Source organism: Anopheles stephensi, chromosome 2, assembly GCF_013141755.1.
Source record: "Anopheles stephensi strain Indian chromosome 2, UCI_ANSTEP_V1.0, whole genome shotgun sequence".
NCBI lineage: Eukaryota > Metazoa > Arthropoda > Insecta > Diptera > Culicidae > Anopheles > Anopheles stephensi.
In genome coordinates, this window is record NC_050202.1 from 32,673,991 (window position 1) to 32,695,331 (window position 21,341).

At 46.4% G+C, this 21,341-nt stretch overlaps 3 protein-coding genes across 9 annotated transcripts in view; 1 reads left to right on the forward strand and 2 right to left on the reverse strand.

Moving 5' to 3' along the window:
- Positions 1-169: 169 nt before the first annotated feature.
- LOC118508022 (clustered mitochondria protein homolog) lies at positions 170-12,829 on the reverse strand. The gene is made up of 6 exons (XM_036047411.1): positions 12,398-12,829; positions 3,579-7,132; positions 3,369-3,494; positions 3,073-3,288; positions 2,792-3,000; positions 170-2,720 (listed from the first exon to the last, which is right to left on the reverse strand). Exons 1-6 carry the CDS (start codon positions 12,504-12,506, stop codon positions 2,480-2,482), a joined length of 4,455 nt encoding a protein of 1,484 aa, XP_035903304.1. The 5' UTR covers positions 12,507-12,829; the 3' UTR covers positions 170-2,479.
- Positions 12,830-13,119: 290 nt separating this feature from the next.
- LOC118508034 (PRKR-interacting protein 1 homolog) lies at positions 13,120-14,121 on the forward strand. Its single transcript, XM_036047436.1, has 2 exons — positions 13,120-13,351; positions 13,436-14,121. The coding sequence occupies exons 1-2, from the start codon at positions 13,235-13,237 to the stop codon at positions 14,072-14,074; spliced, it is 756 nt and encodes a 251-aa protein (XP_035903329.1). The 5' UTR covers positions 13,120-13,234; the 3' UTR covers positions 14,075-14,121.
- A 155-nt stretch (positions 14,122-14,276) lies between these two features.
- The window catches only part of LOC118508026 (lissencephaly-1 homolog), a 44,407-nt gene continuing 37,342 nt past the window's right edge, over positions 14,277-21,341 (reverse strand). For all 7 annotated transcript variants that reach the window (XM_036047417.1, XM_036047418.1, XM_036047419.1 and 4 more), the window contains exons 3-7: positions 18,809-19,266; positions 18,401-18,714; positions 18,178-18,333; positions 17,913-18,108; positions 14,277-17,848 (exon numbers count right to left, since the gene is read on the reverse strand). In XM_036047417.1, the coding sequence (XP_035903310.1) occupies positions 17,775-17,848; positions 17,913-18,108; positions 18,178-18,333; positions 18,401-18,714; positions 18,809-19,266 (1,198 nt within the window). In that variant the 3' untranslated portion in view covers positions 14,277-17,774. The remainder of the gene's footprint in view (positions 17,849-17,912; positions 18,109-18,177; positions 18,334-18,400; positions 18,715-18,808; positions 19,267-21,341) is intronic.

Here is a 21,341-nt window from a genome sequence, read left to right on the forward strand (position 1 = left end):
AATTAGGTTCTTCTTTTTGTTTCTGCGCATCTTCTGGAGAGGATGAGGCTGTGGACGGTCCCGGAAGGTATTCGGTACCGGGTCCTGCCAGAAAACACGCAATTACGACACTGCTCGACAAGTGCCGGTTAGCTAATTTATTATAAAACAAACTCATGACGCTTCTTGAACTCTACTTTGATAAGTTTATTGTTTTTTGTTCGATTCTCCTCTCCGACACCACCCCATCGCCTCCTTTGATGATATTCGCTAACTGACCCTTTGGCTCACGGCATCCCATCTGCTGGAGCCGCAAGTACGCGAGTATAGTATTTCGAGGCATTTCTTCCGAGTCTAAAACAAGCAATAGTTCAATAGGCTTATCTAAGCTACGAATGCTACATTTTACTTCGACTGTTCATTTCAATTTCTTGCTTTCATTGGCAGCATATGTCGTCCGCACGGCGTGTGTGCTTGTCGCTAAGCGTTGTACATACACAACATAGCACCCCATCATTTGTTCAGGGTCTCTGCACGCTGACTTTTCGTGTACGCTTTTCGCATTTTCTATTGTCTTTTTACGATATTTCATTTCAAAGCTTGTTATTAATACACGTGGCTTCCGTTTTGGGCAATAATGGGTGCGGGGTGGTCTGCAAACCACCGCACTCGATCTTTAATAACAGAAAATTGTGTACTACTACATTTTGATCTCGGCAACGAAAAGCCTAGCTTAAAAGTTCATGTTGTTTCACGCGACAAGGACGATCACATGATGCTTATTGCTATTGTTTGCTCTTTTCTGCGCATCTCTGCACATCGACGACCAGAGCACCAGACTACCAGACAATATGCGTCGGGGGGTTGCTTGGTTTGTCGCTGACTCATGACGATGGTGCACGAGTCGCTTGATTGGAGAATTTATACGATGTGATTCATTAAGTTTCTTCTACCTTTAGGTGATGTGTATTGAGGTGTTTTTCAGCTGCCATTTCTGCTCCTCGCCACAAGACGGAACATAATCCATAGAGCAAACCAAATACCATGTGTGCTAGTGAGAAAGTACCATGATTGCTACTATTGTGTGCGTATTTTAATGATGAGGATATTTGTGGTGAAAATAAGCACCTTAACTCAAGCAGCACTTCAAATCTAAGCTGGCTAAAGGGCGACAATTGTGTGTGGGTGGTTTTCGGTTGACCACTCTCTGACCGAGTACAATCGCCAGCGCAAGACATAAAGAAAATGGGCAAATCACAAGAGCCTGTGTTGCTTTAGGTCAGCAGTTGGTAAGTTCTAATGGTTCACAGAGGTATGCCGTGGGCCTACCGAACGTAGAACCGTAGAATATTATTTTTGGTCATAGTGGGCGCTGACTAGAGCGGAACACATCGTTGCCTGGCTTGCTGTGTGAAAACGTTCTTTCTAATCAACTACTACTTTCTGATGGCGGGCTTTTCATTTTATCACCAATTTAGTATGAACTCCTGTCGCGAAACTGTGCTGCATAACTTCAAAACAAAAACAAAAAACCGTTAAAGGCGTCATATTGCACTGATTTGTTTTAATGCACTTCATCACTCACAGGGTGCAGCATATTTCAAGGAACTGAGGTTTGTAGTGTAGGGTTTCAACACAACGTTTCAACTAGACTATTGGTTTGTTCCGTGGCAAGTAGTTGTTCGACTCGGAATCAGACCAATCCTTTCCCTGCTAAAAAACTTTACACAAATATTGCAATTGTTGATTCATTCGGATAGCAATTAGCGGATAACGCCCTTTAGCAATTACGATAATTATGCGCTCAGAAACCTAGTTCATCTAGCACTGCCCGCATAACAAGAGCCGGAACTCCTCCTCCTGAAGGGCCTTTTAAGAGTTATGCGTAATAGAAAAGAAAAACGAACTTAAACAACAATGGTTGAAGAAACTCAACGCTTTTACCTACAATCTACGCAAAAGAGCAAAACAAACCACCGTCCAACTCCACACCATTGGCGTTTTTTTATCCGGATTGGACTGCTTCTACTGCTCAGAGAAGAGAAAAAAAACAGTTACTCTAATTTGCTCTACAAACTACAGGCCGGGCGAGAGAATGAAGAGATGGAAAGGGTTTGTGGCTGCTTGTGTTCCTATTCGATGTAGTAGTATTACCATTAAAAAGGCACAGTATCTGATACACACACGTTCAATCAAACGCGTGTTCCTGGCCGCAAAAGAAAAAACATCAGTAAAAGTATTCAAATCTCGAAACTACTCTACTCCACTAATTCTTCTCCGTTGGTGTACTGACAACCATCCACTGTTGTTGGGGGGAAAAACGGTCCATTCCTTACAGATCATCCCGCGCGGGTATTACGGCCCTGTGCATTAAGCACATATCGCAGTGATATCTGACAATCCAACCCAAAACCCAAGGGTTAATGCTTACGATCGCTTAGGATTCAACGCAAACCGCATGTGTAGTGGCAGCGAGCGTTAACGCACCCTCCTGATGGCTTCAACTCGAGGCCACATCAACCGACTTGGTAGACTCCTCGGGCGCTGTCGCGCTTTCCTGCTTTTCACCATCCTGCTCCTCGAACGGAATACCGGCGGCCGTTTTTTGCATCGTTTCCATAAGCATACGATCGACCTCCTCCTGGTTGGCCTGCACCGGCGCCGACTGCTGCGGTTGGCTTTGGCCGGCCTCCTTTTGGCGCTTTTCAATTTCATTCTTGAAGTTGGCAATTTCTTTGGAGCTGGGGGGAGAATTTAAAGAATGTTATTCCATGTGGGAGGCACACAACTGATGCCACCTCACTGCTCTTACCTAATTTGTACAAAAATGATACCATTGATTGCGTTTAGCATGTCCAGCACCGAGCCCATCGACGGTGGCTGAATGTGGATCGGCGGTAAGCCAGTGCTCAGTAGTTTTCCGTTGGCAAAGTTCATCTTCTTCTGCAGCACAACCGCTTGCTGCGTCAGGTGGCGTAGACATTCGGAAGATTCTTGAGTCTTTTCGTGGGTTTCGCCGAGCTGTAACGAAATCGTTTCACACATTTTAGGTCAGACGAGAGCACAATCAATCGCACCGCGACCCTTTTTTACCTGTTGCTTGTAAATGGCGTACGTTTCCTTCTCGTTGATCAGTGCCGATCGGAAATCACCCATGCAGCTTTGCGTTCGCGCCACTAGGTGGTAGCTGACGGCCACCTTAAGAGACTTTTCGCCATAGTACCGAATGTTCAGTGCCAGTGCGTGCTCCAAAAAGCGAAGCGATAGTTCGTACTCTCCGACGGCATGCAGGATCAGACTGATGTTGCTCTGCAATTGTTTGGAACATTCGAGTCAGTAAACGGCAAGCCTGGGGAAGATGAGTTAGTAAAGCCTTTGATGGCACTTACATCCATGAGAGCAATATCAGGATGGTTTTCACCACACACGATTGTGGCCAGATACCGGGCACGGTACAGCAGCTTCAGTGCGGTGCTGATTTGACTGTTTGCAAAGCAGTACAATGCAAGATGGGCCTAAAAAAGGGAGCAAGCGAAAGAATATGATCGTAAATACATTTAAAATGTGACTTGCTTCCTCGCAGCCACAGCCACACTTACATATTCCGAAATAGTATACGGATGATCAACTCCATTCACACGCTCGCTCATCAGTACAGCACGCTGCTGGATGGCAAGCGCTTCCTGTGGATCACCCATGATGTAGCTCAACCGGGCCAGCATGCGCAAGCACTGAGCATTCTCGGGATGCATCGCACCGTACACATTGTTCAGCAGGTTGAGTGCCTCGCTAATCAGTCCGTATCCGTCCTGCAGGTAACCCTGCTGAATCTTTGTCTGGCCAGTCGTGTAGAAGTTGTACGCATCTGAGGCACGTGGATTGATGTGCTTCACCACCGGGAACACGTTCACAATGTCGGCATCGGTAAACGTTGGTCGATTGCGCTGATCGAAGGCGTACTCCTGCAACATAATCTGCACGCCCGTCTTCAGGCAGAAAGCACGCAGCACACTAATCTTCTGTAATTTGAACGCGCCAATCAGCGGTTCAATAGAGTCAATTTGAGTGGCCGTTTTGCCCTCCTTCGAAGGCTCAACGGTCAACTCGAAATCCCAGTAGGCTTTCAGCTCTTGTCGAATCTGTGACCACAGTGACTTTGACGTCAGCGACTGCCATTCACTATTATCGGCCGAAGGTGACGAAAATGTCGTTTTCCGACTGCCACCACCACCACCACCACCATTTCCACCGCCACTGCCTTTTCCACCACGTTTGCTCTGTTTGCTTTGCTTCTTACCACCACCCGAGAAGGACGATTTCGGGCCGAACTCATCGGCCAGCTGCCCATCGACATCACCACCGTTACCGTTCGAGACGGGCTGGTAACCACCGGTCGACACCGTTAGGAAGCAGTTCAGGAAATGGCTGATTGCGGCCGCCATGCTCATAACGTCCGTTTGCTGCAGGTACGCAGTGAAAATATGCTTCGCAGCACGTACAATCAGCTCCGACACGGCGATCGTGTGCAGGTACTCGAGCTGCTTTATCTTGGCCAGCTGATCCACCACCTTGCCGAGGTAGCGCACGTTAATGCCACGATTGTGCAGCAGCTCGGTTAGCGTAACGCCATCCATCGGTGCCGACGAATGGTCGAGACATTCGTGCACGAAGCTCGGAATCTGGTGCTTCACCAAAAACACGGCCGCATCCTTCACCAGCTGCTTCTGTCGGCGCAACGAACAGGCCGCATTCGGGTCATCGTCCACGTGCCGGATGCCGGGCGAATAAACGTCCGGATTGAAGCGAATGTCAAATTCGTACTCCTTCAGCGAGCCAACTGCCTCGCACACGCGCTTCACCACTTCCTTGCTTTCGTTCATCTGGTCGCTTGAAATTAACGATTCCACCAGCTTCTTCGCATCTTCTGTGTCCGCTTTTGGTATTGGACGCGAAGCTGGCGTCGTCGTCGCCGACGCTGCCGCTTCCTTGCCCGTTTCCTTCACCTCCTTTGCTGCGTTGTCCTTCGAATCGTTGGATTCCGGTTTTTCGTTCTCGCCCGCTCCTTCAATTGCTGCCGATTTTGTTTCATCGGAAGACGACGTCTTGAGTGCCGCACCACCTGCCTTTTGTACCTGCTTCTTTTTAACACACTGCTGCAGCTGTACGGCGGCCAGCTTCATGAACATAAGATAGCGATTCTCTACGAACGCTTCCAGCAACTCCTGCCGGAGACAGCAGAGCTTGTGTCGGTGTTCGATCGGGAAGCCCATCGCTTGACTATCGCTGCCAACTGCTTCCTCCTCGGCCGGCAGCACAAGGAAGTTCACGTCCGGTGGGAACGTACGGAGCAAATCGAGAATGTAGTGCCGTCCATCGTTACCGATGATGCCCTTACATTCCACCGACGAGCACAGCTCGATCGCTTCCTGCTTGTCATTGTACACGCTGTGTGGCTGAATTCTCAGATGCTTGCCGGCAGCATTCAACAGCTCCAGATACTTCGGGTGCGAAAGAACTGTCTTCCCGAAATCGATCGATCCGTACACGACCGATTGGTCCTGATCGCGCTCCAGAATGCCCGGAATAATGGACTGTGCCGTAACGCGATAGCCACGGTAATCGATCACTACCGTACCGAGCGTGTAGAGACCTTCGACATCCACCGCACTGTACACACGGACACCGTGCAGATCGTTCCGTGGTGCGACGAAGGCAGCCGCATCTCCACCCAGCTCCTTGTAGTGATCCCGCACATCAAACCCAAGCGAGAAGAATATGTTATTCCAAATGAACATCTGCGTCTTTGCGTCCTCGCCCGGGTTGATCGGCATTACGTTGCCATCGATGACGGCCATGGCGCCACGCGTTGCTGCCGTAACGAAATCGCTGTGCACTTTGAAAATGGCCCGCTCGCGAAGCAATCGCTCGGGTAGCGTTGCCCTCGGCAGTTCCCGTGTCGTCTGGAGCTCTTCGTTCCAGTCGCGCGTCTGCCCTGGGATATGCTCTTCGTAGCCCAGCTTCGACGAGAACGTGTCTTCCGCGCGGATAGCATCGATCGTGTGCTCCAAGGCGGGAGCCGTCCACGTGTACACCTGGTACGGCGTTGCCACGCGCTCGAACGGATGCCGCTGGGTGCGTTTCTTTTGCATCTGCGTGAAGCATCGTCGGAAGGTGGCCGATATCTGCGACAACAGATCTATCAACGAGTGTGAGAGGTAGCTCGGGTTGGCCGGTTGCGGATTGAATGTGTCGTCCGTCGACTGGTTGACGTAGAATCCACGCGAACAGGCCGAAATGTGCAGCCGCTTGTCCTCCATCGTCACCACGTACAGGTACATCAAGTCACCGTGCAGCTTACGGGGCCCGGGAGGTGGATTCCACGCCGACGTCGTCAGCACCTTCAGCGGTTGTGGATTGCCCTTTTTGCCCGATCCCGGTTGCAGCGGGAGCAGCGGACGTTCCTTCGCACCGGGCATGATAAAGTCGGGCGGGGTGCAGTCCACACTCTCTTGGCGTGTCTTTTTCTTCTCCATAATATCGCCCATCGTAATCGTGTGCAGGAAGGTAAGCGAACTGCAGTCGACACCGTTGTAAGCATCGGCCGGGTCGAGCGATTTCAGCAGATCGCGCACGTGACGGACGTGGATGCGCGCCTCGCGCATTGTGTACGGCTCTTCGACCACTCGAATCACCGATCCTTCCTGTAGTCCTTCGATGTTTTTAAGCTCGGCAAAATTATCCAACGTGCGACCGTCGAGCTGCAGCGAAAAGCACGTCCGGTGGCAGGTATCTTCGCGGTCCATCAACAGTTGGTGTATCTCCTGCGCCAGCTCCATGCTCGACACCTGTATCGACAATGGTTCTACACCCGGCGAAAGCACCTGCACCGTGAAACCGGTCTCCTGCATGAGCTTCATCACATCATCGTCGCCCGTTGTTTCCGACGCTCCTCCGCCACCGGCAACACCAGCATCGGTTTTCTCATCTGCACTTCCATCGTTGACCGTAGCCGTCGCCGGTTCCGACTCTTCCGAGCTAAGATGTCCATTCAGCCCATTCTGTTCCACGTGGCCGTTACCGATCGTTTCCTTGTTCTCTCCTCCCACCGGAGGTGTTTTTGATTTGACATTCTGTTTTTTGTTTTTAGCAAAACCTACAAAATACAAAAAAACAAAAGTTAATTCATGTCTGAGTGTTCAAAAAAAAGTTCCTTAAGAAGTTTAATTCGGAAACATAACCAATCAATTGATGAGCGCAATGCATAGTTAATCTTACGATAAGCCGATAAAATTAAAAAAATCTCCTTGACAAGATCGAGATCACTCCTTAGTTAAGGAGATAGTCTGAATCCATTGGAGAGCACTCAGCTGAAACGCCAAGGAAATCACTGATCCGATATTCGTCATGCAGCAGTCTTGAAGAAGTTCGCAGCTGCTACACTCTTGCCAGCTCATATCTTCATTATTTTTTAACCCGCATACGGCACCATAGCCAGGGCATTTGCCAATAACTTATGCATTAAAAAGCGGAGGAATATAAAGTATATATAAAAAACATACCGTTAGAAATCAATTGAAAGTAAAATAATTTATAATTTCACAATTAAATTTTTTACTACCGGACGCGCTACCTTGCTATAGTTGGCCAAAAATATCCATAGCTCGCAAAATAAAAGTAAGCTGGCATTTTCTAAATTTCCAGGATCCCCTTTATATCAATTAATTCATGGTTATGTCATGGAAGCATTTGTATTTGCTAAATCCTCCGATCGCTTGAAATGGGGGGCTAGGATGGGCTTTCCTTTTTCCCTATAGACATTTGCCTGATCGTAACGATCCGACACGAAGTGTGCTAACATGATAGTCAATTTAGGCCCAGATTGAGCAGGCGGTAGGAACATACCAGAGTATAAAGTTCTTTCACTGTTCTCGCCATGTGATAGGGTAAGCAAGTAACAAATCGGAACATTTTGTCGCATATTTGACATGCTTATATGAATGACAATGACCAACATTACATGTCAGTTGAAGGCTTTCTGGGTCATTTTGTTACCTTTTAAGGGCTGGAGACTCTTGAGAGCGATCTCTTCAACCTGCCACTAAAGTGGGCCATTCGAAACTTGGACGTGGAATGTTTGAAGACCATTATCTACAGATCAATCCAAATCTTGTCATATTCTGATGGCACCATCCGGGAGCTGATGATTCATACTGATCGGGGACGGCTCGGTGGTAGAGGGGACAGCGGCATCGGTCTTCATACAATAGGACCGGGGTTCAAATCTCATTCGTACAGTTCCCCCCTAGTGAGGACTGACTATCCAACTATGCGGTATCAATAAGTCTAGTAAGCCAGAAATGGCCCCTGGATCAAATTTATTTGCATTATTCAAGTATGCCTCTGAGACATGGATTCTGCACCACACTAGGGGTGAAGTGTATCTAAAAGGAGGCGGCGCGATAGGATTTTGTAACTCGCGTGTGCAGAAAGACAATGAAAGAGTAACTATATGGATCCGTTGGATTGGTCGCATGTTTCCCTAAAGGCCGTGAGCTGCATCGGCACTACGGGGGAAACCGTCCGGAAGAGATTCTAACTCCGGTCCTGCCGCGTGACCGGTAGCCGCTATCGGTTAATCCGAACACTATCTTATCCTATCTTGTATATAATTCAAATACATATTGGAAACATAGCAATCTTCTTTTCGTAATACTTCAAGCCAGCACGATCAGGAGCGAAACTATTACGTAAATCATTGGTCTTCACGGAACTCCCGAACTCGATCACGTTCTCACTCTCGCACCAACAAAACGTACAAGATCGTTTGCCGCTAATGCATCCGAGGGTAACAACACAACAGCGCAGGAAGAAATAGATTCACTTTCTTCCCTGTGTAACTGTGGATATAAAAATAGGACCATTGGCGGTGTACAAACAACGGACGGCGGGGAACAGCCACAACCGCGGCTTGACCTTTAATTCGTTTCCCGTCCAAATGCGCTACCCTTCTGCCGCCCGAGAACATTTTGATTGGCTTAAGCGTGTAAGCATTTCAAACATTGCTTCTCTGCAATCGTGCGTATCTGTGGCTTTTTATGTGCTTTTAGTTGGTGCAAGATTGCGAGCATAGACCTTGAACTTTAAGACAAGACAAGACGAGATGTTTTTGCTATGTTTATTTTTCAATTAGTAGCTTCTCATTAATTGCATGAATAATTAAGGTGAGCACCAGAGCATAAATCGACGCAAAAGTACGGTACAAACAGAAACAAGAGCCATGAATGGTTAAAACATTCATCAATTGCGTTATGAATATTAACCAAAAATCACCAACCGTCAACCCTTTTTTCTTTGTATTACAATTTTCCCCGGAAGCTGTTTGATCTTTCAATTAGATACAGATCTGAAGTACGACAAAATCAACAAATCAGTACCGAAGAATAGCAAAAGAGAAACTCGATCAAACAACACTATTCAACCCTGATACTATTGCTTTCACATGCATATAAAAAGGTGCTAAATGGGGAACCGAGGATCCCATTGCAATCGGTTCCTCATGGTTCGATGTTTCCTTCGGCCAGCAGTGTCTGCTTTAACACTGCACCGTCCGGGGGAATACCTGTGCCACGTGATGACCACCGATGATGGTTCGAATTTTAAATCAAACCCATCAGACGTTGGTGTAGTAGAATCCGTCGCTGCCCGTTTCACAACCGGAGAGACGCACGGCGACAGGGACTGTTTATTTTTGAACCTATCCATCTCTCCCTCTGTCCATTTCAGGGGGAAGTGATCGGTTTGGTTGTGTCTTTTTCATTCTTCCATACCGTTCGAAGTCGTCGAGCGAACAAGACTTTACACACTGGCATGGTATGACACTTCTTGGCGCATCGTACACCCCAAAATAGACTGCTTTAGGAGATGGCTGCCGGCAGACTAGGTTTAAAGGTTTAGCGCACATGTAAGTAGATCCGAAATGGTAGCAATATTAATGGACTGGGCGTAGTGTCCGTTTTGAGAATGAATGAATTAACAGTATTCTTTTTTCTTTTTGCTGGGGCAAAACGCGGCATACAAGCAACGATTTGCGCGGGGTGAAATTTACACCCTGGAAGGGCATTTTGTTCAATAATGCATAACCGTCTGCACTATTTACCCAACATTCAAGGCAGACGTTTATGAATGAATATTATGGTCATACTCAGGTCTACTTTCGTGTACTGCCTGTGTTCGTTCGTTTCATCCAGACACTTTCTTTTAATGTTAACATTAGTCTCGGACATCAGACACCCGACATGTGCGCCACACAAACACGTGCTTCCGGACAAAGATTAAACGACAAATCGCGGCCGCCGGTAGACAAACAATACGAGGAGAATGCAATACGATCGCATCTTGCGGTCCGCAAAATGTGCCAATGTGCAGGCAGGAAACGATCCCGACAAAATGCATTCGCTGCATATGCTGATGTGTTGTCTGCTCCTAATGCAAACGATTTGTTTCTCTTGCTGTCTGCCGGATCGATGGCAATAGCAGCGGCAGCCGATCAACCGGTTAGTGTGTGCACTTTTACGCGGATGTGTTGCCAAGTTCAAACACACAGACCGCAGCACTTTACTTAAGATGCATGAAACGTTATTTATTTTGCTGTGCTCCTATCGCGCCTTCCGTATTAGGGACGACTCTTCTTTTTCTTCGCTACGCCGCAATCGACGGACCGCCGTGTCGATTTGCAATCAATCGAACGAAGAGCAAACTATCAATCCGACTGATAGGGTGGACGCGGATTTCATCATCGTGGACTTCACCACTTGAACATCTTGTCCGGCAGAAGGGTGGACACGCATCAGCGGACGTCTCCCGTGTCCAACTCTCGCCATCCTAGCGCTCTCCGCAGTACAGCTGTAATTCCGGTAGCGCCGGAACGATAGTGAGATGGTTGCAAGTTGTCCCTGTTAAGTCTGTTGCCACAGGGCCTGTCAACTACGCGAACAAACCCCCTTCTGCTCTTTCCTGTTGTCAATTTGTGTTCGTTCATCATCTCTGCATGTGTACTTGGCGCTTACGCACTCTCTGCCCTCTACGAGGGATCACCAAGCCCCGAAAGATAAGAAAGGCATGCTCCGGCACAAGCAGCGCAAACACATCTTCTTCATCGAAACGCACCCAATCTTCTTAGGGGACATCGCCAACGTAAGACCCCTTCCTGGAATGGAAACGATCCGAAAGCAAAACCCCGAGAATAGAGCACACAGATAAAAACTGTCTTCTTCACTGTGCACTTCACCTCAAACATGTCAATTTGGATGGAAGGTTTGCTGCCAATGCGGTCCGGGTCTGTGGCCGCGTCTCGCACATGTGCTTATCGTGAGGACCAAGGCAATGCTCATCTGCATGCCTTTCGAAAATAGGTACCTCTCTCGGGAGGGTTACAAACGCGACACACAGAGCGACACAAATCTTTATCTTGCTACTCGTCGGTAGTAGAAACCGTGTAGCCAGACTGCGTCTTCTTATCGGGCGCGCGCCTGAATAATGGTAGTAGGATAACTTAATGCTTAGCCATCTATTTAAATAAGGACATATTGTTTATGAAATTTGAGATTTCATCGATTTTTTTTTTTCATTTGCAAATGTTTGATTAGCCCAGTAAAAACATCAAGCTTCTCTTTTTGGGCATTTGGACAGATTCTTTAATAGATCTCATTGATATGGTTGACCAACAACACAGAACAAACCTGATTTTAGTAACCAAGCAATCACAGTAGGCCCATTAGTAGTAAGCGTAGATTGGGTGAAGGTAAGCAAGAGGCTAATCGTTATACGATTAATTTAAAACAATTACCAGTACTTTCACTAAAAAGGCAAAGTTTTTTGGCTACAAACGTTCAAATGTGGTTAATGTGCCATATTTCTACCGGCGGATTATGGGCTAATGTATCGTGCTATTTGTCCATTACATCTCAAAGGCAAAACCATGCACAATGAAATGCATTACAACACCGTTTTCACGTGTTACACCACTTTGACAAACTTTAGCCAAATTGTAAGTGCATTTTTCTGTATTTAAGTTAGTAAACTATGCCACACATGGAACGCCATATGTGTTTATTCCAGAAACAAACAATTCTCCACCAACTTATGTCCACCCGATGCTCAACGTGCATCCGTCAAACGAACTTGTAATTACGTAACTGATTATATGACTAGGGCGATGCGGGCGCACGGGTTTTTTCTTCGATTCACCACGCGGTCACCAACTACTAATCCGATACCGGCATCGATGGCAACACATTCGATTATCACCTATAGTCGCTGTTAAGGATATGGCTCTCGGATGTGGGATTGCATCATTCTAGCATCGGATGTCGATAGCGAAAACTCAACGCATGTTTCGCAACCTTAGAGAAAAGCTAACCTTTCTTTTTTCCGCCAGAATCGCCGACTACAATCCCATCCGAAACGGGCGAGGACACCGTTTCGGCAGCGGCTTCCGGCGATTTTACACTTTCCGTCTCCAGAGCCATATTTCACAACCAGGTTCCTGCTTCCTGGATCGTCGTCGACTGGGCTCGCACGTTTCAGTTGAAAGTCACTCTTCTTCCTGAACTCTTTCGAGTCCGGTGCACGGGTTACGGCGATGGAAATCGTTTGCACACACACACACACACACCAACGCGAGCACGAACACGGTTCCCGTTGACGGATAAGGTGGCAAAGCGAAATGTCCGGAAGTTTTTCAATTTTCACTGAAAAGAACGAATCCGGCTTTTCCTCGTCCAAATTTTCCGTCCGTTATCCGAAATCGCAAGGCACACACACCACGGTGCACGCGCACACGGCTAGACAGCTGTCAGACCAGAGCTGTCAAAACAAAATGTCTTCAACGAACGGTTAGGCCATTTTCTCTTGCACACTGAAGCGAAAACAATGTTGACGTTTGTGATTTGGAAAAAAAATCAATTTCAACCAAAGAAAACGAGAAAAATAGCTGAATAATGCATTTTAAAAATGTTTCTCACCTGGTTGGCAAATTTGTTTTATATTACTATTAAATGCACTTCCAACTGCATCAAATACAAGCATAAAGTAAAGCAAACATATCAAATGGCCAAATGTTGCTGCACAGTCGACCACTGTTAAGGGCTTGCGAAGAAAACTAGTCAACAAAACAAAAGCATCGTGAATGTAAACAAACCCCGTTCGGTGCGTACAATTTTCTCCAAACTCTAGTAAATAGAAAACTGCAATTGAAATGGAAATACGCAACGAAGTTAAGCAGAAGGACCAGGAGGTGGAAAAGAAAAAGTTTGTCGTGCGCAATGCTGCAGATATACAGAGAGCCAAACTGGAGAAGCTCATGAAGAATCCGGTAAGAGAAAAATAGCATTTACATGTCGACGTACCAGAGCATTTGACTTACCACACACATATCCGTTTTCCTCTTTTTCCGCAGGACAAACCAGTCATGATTCCAGCACCGAGCAAGAATCGGGACTTTTCCACTGCCATTCCATCGTTCGTGCGGAACGTTATGGGTTCGAGTGCGGGCGCCGGGTCAGGCGAGTTCCACGTGTACCGCCATCTGCGCCGGAAGGAATACGCTCGACAGAAGCAAATTCAAGAGAAAAGTCACGCCGAACAGCTGGACGATGCGTTCCAGCAGAAGCTAGAAAACAATCGGAAAGCTGCCGAGGAACGCACAGCCAAGAAGCGCGCTAAACGTTTGAAGAAAAAGTCCAAACAAAAGGCGCAACAGCGAGGAAAGAAACCGAAACTCACCGAAAGTGGGAATGACATGTCGGAAGATTCGTCTGAGGAGCAGGAGGAGGAGGAACCCGTTGGGAAGCTAACTCAAGATGCGAACGCCAATAAGGATGAAACGCAGAAGGATACTGACTGCGACAAGGAACAACACGAAACAGACAAATCGGATGATACCACTGGGAAAGAAGATGAAACAACGCAGCTTCCGAACCAAGGCACTGAAAACTCAGAATCACCATCCGAAGCTAACACCGAAGATCAACCGCTCGAGTCTGGGAAAGATTCGAATGATCGACCAAATGACACTGAAGGAAACACCGCAAACTAGCCAGAGACAAGAAAATAAAGGTACAAATCAATGACCAATTAAAAAAATGATTGTTTAAATAGAAAATCCGAAGTAATAGAGTGAATCATATGAGAAAAAGAAATAATTTTCACGAAAAAGCTTCCCAAAACAAATTCCCATTAGACTCTTCTTCTAGCCCAACAGTTGACCACCGAACGGTATAAAATAAGGAGGGAGGGAATAATAAAACTTTAAATATATTTGCACTCTCTCTCTCTCTCGGTCTCACTGCTCATATTCACTGTCAATGTTTTCCATAATATATATTTTTGTTTCTTGAAAATTATAATCCCGTTTCATTCACTTTCGTAACGCATAGGTTTAGCATTTTGCTGTTGTGTTGCCTTTTCTTTAAGAATATTACTACAGAACTGCTTAGCCCTTGCGGCTTGCCTTGCGAGCACGTGACCGTTTAACAGTATCTGCCACAATTCCGGCCTAACTAAACCCCGCTCTAGCTTCGTCCCGCTTTAGCTTCGTCGTTGTAGATTTAAATTTTATTTACCATGAAGGAAATAAAATCAAATCATGCTCATGTTGCCCCACTGCCCGCTTGGGGCGCCCGGGGGCCACTGTGCACCCGACGTCTGATCTTTTTTCATTATCATGCATGCATGCTTCCTGTTGTTTTTTTTTTATTTGATGGAACACATTCATTTCACACGTACTTCTGTCTAAATCTCTCACATCTTTTGCTTTCACTCCGACGTACATGGGGACATTGCTCGTTTCTCAAACGGTTTTATGGTCTCTTTTGCTGATGCTGATGTTGAGCGTGGGCACAGCTATTCTGCTCCGGTGGCCATGCTAATGCTCTTCAGTAACCACCGGTCAACCAACGGTCCGCCGTCAAGGCTTCCGCTTTTTTGTTTGTTTTAGAACGCGTTTAACACTATATTGTTGTCGTTGCACAACCTAGAAGTAGCATGCAACGGTAGCCATATTCGGTAGCAATTATAATAGGTAATCATAATAATAGTAATAGTTAGCAGTTGCAATTATGTTTCGGTTTTGCAGCGTTCATCTCTCTCTCTCTCTCTCTCATCTATCTGTTTCTCGTAGCTCACAGAAACGCACATTTCTTGCTGTTGTAGTGTGGTTCGTTTTGCAATATTGAGGGCATTAGAAATAGATTTAATAATTTAAATAGTATGAAACAAGACACACACTCTCACGCATTTTCGCATTTACCTTCCGTTTGTTTTCAGCGCGCCGATGATTTTCTAACCGCTCGGAGCAAAGTCGTTTGCCGTTTTGCTGATGGTAGAAGCGGCATGATGATAGTGGACTACAACAGCCCACGTTTCCTCATTAACGCTTCTACCATCATCATCACCAACACACGCCACACTCATGTTGACTTCCGTCTTTTCTTACTCCGGTTTCTCTGCTCAAGTTGTTGATCACCGTGGTTTTTTTTTCACAAACAGCCGCACAACGTTTATCAGGCTTGAATGACGCTCCATGTACCTTTTTTCTGGCTAAAATGGCTACATGTTTCGGAGCTGATGCACAAGAAAGGTTTTCTGCGGCATTACGCGTGCGTGTGCTGTAACAATATTTACAATATGGACTGTGGTGCATATAAAATAGCAATCGGGCAGCAATTTCCCACCAGCCGAAACTAAAGTTTGGAAACCCTCCCCCGTTCGGGTCAATAAATTTCCATGCGGTGTGGGGACAGAGAGTGTAAAACTTGATCCTAAACCTAACCCCCGACTGGAGCGTGATCTATTCTGCTCGATCTAAAACAATCTTATCAAACGTTTCCTATTCGCACTATGTACAAACAGCTTTCGACAAAGCAAAGCCAATTTTACTAGGTCATAGAGGACCGTACCAAAACTGGATCTTGAATGCTTTGTGGTATTCATATATTTATCAGGGCGATTCCGCTTGTCACTAGGACAATTTGTTCCACTTTTCGTTCTGATACCCGAATTCAAACTCTTTACTTTCTTCAAAACGCGTCAATCAGTTCGGATGGCAGTCACACTGAACGTTAGAGTTAACCATATAAATGGTAGAATGCAAAATATCAAAAAAATGAGACCAAAACTGAAAAGAACTAAGTTGGAAAAGAGTCTTTTTCTTGGTCAATCACATTCAGTATAATGAGCCTGCAATGTTAAAAATTTAGCCAATATGCTTTTCATTTGCAAAATTTAGAAATGGCTTCAACCATTAAGGCAAGCTTCACCTCAGAGAAAGTGATCGTTGGTTGGAAAGTCAACCAAGAGGATCCGATGCATATTATACCAACAGTTGGGAGAAAAAGATTTAAAGTTCAGCAAGCTCTTAACCCTCCTCGAACGCCGGTAGTCCGGTACATACATCCCAACAACAGTTCCATTTGTAACGCTACGCGCCAACACTTTCCGGCCCTTACGCCGGCCTGGAGCAGTCGAAGAAGAATTGACAAGGAAGCAAGGATGCGCGGGGTCGGCTTTTCGGCTTATGATTCGGTGCTTCGGTGGCATATGCTGGTCGAACGGGTCTTCCGTTTTTGTGTGAGGTGGCACTGATTCCATTTGACTTAGCGTGTGTTGCTGCTGTTGCGCATTACACCAACGCATCTTACTACCATACTCGAATCCGTTTTTCTGCGCTTACAAATGTCTCAATGCTGCATTCGAATGTTCTCTCCAACCAGACCTTTAAATTGTAAGTATATTGTTAATAATAATATTTCCCTTCACACATGTTATTCCTTGCACTTTTGCCAATTGTTGCCAATCATTTCCTCTCGTTTTTTTTTCTCCTGCTGCTCCGGTGCCACTTGCTACCACCCTAGATGAGTAAGTTGACAAACATCGAAGGCTCGATAATTATACTTCTGTTGGTTTGCAATCGAGGGCCTCTTCCTGTCTCCTATTCGCATCTACTGGTTGCTGCTGGGATAATCCTTCATTGTTTGTTCACTCTCTTCGTTTTCGTTCGATAATGACTGCCATTGCTAGAATGTGTACTTTTTTGCTTCTAATAATTGTATTGTAATGAATTGTGAGTTTATGTTTATTTTTGGATGTGGTGGTGTTCGGTATCTTCTACAGGTGTGTATCATTTGTTTTAGCATTTTCAATATTACTTTTGCATTTTTGTATGAATTCTGCGCAAAATCTATAACAGAATGAGAGAAAAGCTTACTATTTGTTCTTCTGATAAAACAGTGACTCTAGGAGGATGCACATTTTGCCTCACAGTGCTCAGGTTTTAGCTAACGAGCGTCACTATTATCGTACCCGCCTGGCATTATTCATTGGATCGATATGAGTAAAATGGAACAAAACATAAACTAACATTCAACTAAAAAAAACCTTTCACTTGCCCACCGATATCTCAGCTCACAATCTCTCCGCAAATCCTGTTTCCTGTTAATCATCACATTAATGTTTACACCAGCTGCATCGGAGGACAAGTATGAAATACAAACCATTCACAGGGATCCGCCGTAACCCGCTCGATCAAAATATCAACGGTGTCTTCCTTGTATGAAGACATCCTATAATCCACTGCCGTGGTGCTAATTTGCTTTGCTTTGTCGAAGAGCGAACATAAAAAGAAAGCGCCAATGAGTCGCTAGGACCCAAACAAGCTGCCAACATCGGTTGTTGGATGATTGGTTGGTGTGTGGTGGCGTGTACAGGAGAGTGGGGTGGGAGAGTAGACAGGATTTGACTTAGCGACACTCCCAAACTTTAACCGTCGTGTCCACGCTGCCGGATATGACGTAAGGATGGGACTTATGCATATCTGCGATAGAAAAGAACGGGTTTTTACAACAACTGTAAACGTCGCTGAAAGAGAAACCACTTACCCAAAGATGTACAGAAATGTGAGTGAGCGTAGAGCGTTTTCATGCAACGCTTGTTGCGTAGATCCCAAATGCGTAGCGTTTTGTCGTCGCTAGCAGAAATCATATACTTGCCACCGGGATGAAACACGATACCACGCACCCAATTGTCGTGGCCGGCCAGCGTAAACAGGCACAGCCCGGAGCTGACGTCCCAAATCTGCAACAGACATTATCAGACATATCAGACACGAAGCTAAAGCAGCGCTGCAAAACCCTATGAACCTACCCTGATCGTTTTGTCTCGTGATCCCGATGCCAGGAATGGGCCTTGATGTGCACCTTTCTTGTTGTCTGCTCCGGCTGCCTCGTTTATAGCCGCTGCGGCCGATTCCGGTGCCCAGGCAATGCATTCTACTGTATTCTCGTGCTCTCGCAGCTCAGCCTGGCAAGGGAAAGCAAAGGTTCAATAAAGCATCGATCTTGGGCCAAACTTTGTTATTTCTCCATACCTTGCATTCCTTGGAGTTTGTCTGCCAAACTCGAACGGAGTGATCATTCGAGCAGGAGGCCATCAGCGATCCATCGACATTCACCCGCACCATGCGTACCCACTCTCGGTGGCCTGTGAACGTCTTGACGCAGTAGCCACTGGCCACTTCCCACATCTTGATCGTTTTGTCACGGGACGCAGAGAGTAGAAAATCACCCGCTGGCACGAACGAAACCGATGACACATTGTGGTCATGACCGTGCATTGTCTTGACGCACTCATATGTCTGCTGGAAATCCCACAGTTTGATAGACAGATCCGAGCTACAGGAGGCTAAAATGGAGCATTACAAGAAAATGACAGAAACAAAGTGCTGTACTGTCCGTCTGTATTGCAGAGCGCCAGCGGCTAAGATATCGCCACTTACCGAGCAGCTTCCCTTGTGAATCGAATGCCAAATCCTGTACCGAGTCCGTATGACCCTTGAGCGTACGTTCATATTCACCCGTTTCGAAGTCCCACACCTTAATCGTGGCGTCCTCCGATGCCGATACCATCATGCTAAAGACGGGATGGAACACAACCCGCGTGACCGTGGCTCTATGTCCGGCGAGAGCGAACTTTTCCGGCGGGCGCGGTATCCAATCGCTTGGTGTGCGTTTGGCCTTGGTCGGAGCGCCCTCGATCACTTCCTTCTCCGCCTCGGACAATTTCGCTTCCAGCTCCATCACTTTCTTTTGCAGCCGGATAACGGAGGTCCACTTTTTCTCCAGCAGCCCACCGTACTTGCGCTCTATCTCGTTCGGCATGTCCGCCTCCTTCCGGAAGGCTTCCAAGGCGTCTGTGTATCCATTGCTTCCCAGGTAATCGGCAATCGCTTGGTTACTGTGAATGGCAACAGGAGAAGAGAATCGATTAGTGCACCCATGAAATACCGGATGAATTTTTATCCTACTATATACAATGCATGATATCATCCAACAATTGAAAAATACAACACTATTCCTTATTTTTCTATGCCTAACCAGAGTCCCTTTGCGTGCTTATGGTGAAGCTCTTTGCGACCTTTACAAATCGAACAAAAGAATCTTCTGTAGCTTAAGCACGCGATTAGCATTTAAATTCAGCCTTTTTAAGTAACCTTAAACTATGATACTTCTTCAAAGATGCTCTCCGACGTGTTTCAGACAACGCCCATCACACGATACATCTTAAGCGGAAGCCCAAATGGATGATCATTGCCTCGAACATCGGTTTCCTTCACACTAACTGTAAATTAAACGACGAATCTGTAATGGAGGCAGTTGTAGAGGGGAAAAAACCCCCATATGAACCACGATTAATCATTTTCTCATTCGGTTCTGCAAAACATGACACGAAAGGAAGGTGATCGCCATGATCGCGCATCATCCTACCGATGCACCCGGCACCGAACGTCTGACAGCACAAGCCTCTATTCGGCTATTCATATTCACCCGTTCGCTTGTTCTCTTCGACGGATCCTACTAGAAGGTTTAATCATAGCACGGACTTAATACAAGTCATGCTTCGTTACCTTTTGAACGATGGGTTTCGATCAGCCAGGTCGCTCGCGTCTCGCGCCTAATACAATAATTTTAATCACAAACCACAAACGAGAAGCTGCTTTCGACACTGATCAGTTGTGAAGGTCAATCACTTCCGCGCGCTTGGGGGGGCGCTTCCTAATTTAACACTATTCAACTCCTTCCAATCTCAACCCCCAAAGAGATCGACACTCATAAACAAAAACCAGCGATCTGTAGGACGTCGCTAAAACAGCTCACTCTGCTCTAATTTGAATGCAATTTCAGCATCTCCTAGATGAATTTTCATTCCATAATTAACACACTTAAACCAACCCGCAGAGGTCTCCCTATTCTAAATAGATACAAAGCTTGCTGAAGGTCGTACTTCTATAGAAGTCCTCTCAGTGACCTTAGTTTTCCTTCCAAGAGTTTCGCGGTCCACTGCCAGGTCCACGGAAACAATGAACTACCCTGAAGTCAATCTCCGAAACTAAAGCGATCCTATTTTGCCAATGTTTACATTTCGTTAACTCCCCTGGCGGTGATCCGAAGGTCTAGATAATGAAAAAGTGAGTGGAATTTTTTTAAATAGAAACACAAACAACGGTTTTCAATATTCAATGTCCCTTCGGAAGTCAAAGTGGCCGTTGTTGTGGTCATCGTTGATTAACGATCGCTGGCGGACTGATGATGAAAATGTTCTACTATTCGTTTATCTTTGCTGCAATCGCATTTTGATTGATTGTTTCGAGGTTTGCATCATGGTTCTTTAACCATTTGTTTCGCTGCATCCATTTACCAGAACCATTCTATCACTATCTGTTGCACCGCCGTAGAACGCTAGCGATCGCGCAAGGTGGTCTAATCTGCTACAGATCTCTTGGTGAAGCTGTATTGCACACCACCAATTGTGCATCAATTTCCGTTAACCGTACATCATCATTACGACGAGTTTTCATCAACCACCAACGCCCTCTCGTTTTGAAAGCCATCTCTTGCTGGGCACTAGGCTGATGCACCACCGGCCAAAGGGGAACGGAAACGGTTTGAAGAGCTAATGCTTACACGGGTAAGCTGTACAGAGGAGCTACCGAACATAATGGCACATTAGTCACTCATCGAACCAAAGCGCCAAAGTCGCCCGGAGGCCGGCTGTCTAACGGTGCACAGCGAGAGCGGTCGCTTTACGGATCGATTCCGGCCTCAGGACATGCTAGATTGGCGACGCCATCGACACTCCGTGTGCTGGTGGTTCGCAAAAGACAGCAGATATAAGCGCCTGTTTTTTGGTTCATGCCTCATTGCACCCACAGGCAAATTATAAGCACCGTCGTCCTTCTGTTGGCGAATTTCCGATCTGCCGGTAGACCACCGTTAAGGTGTCGGTTCTCGCGGCACAACCTATTGCCACGG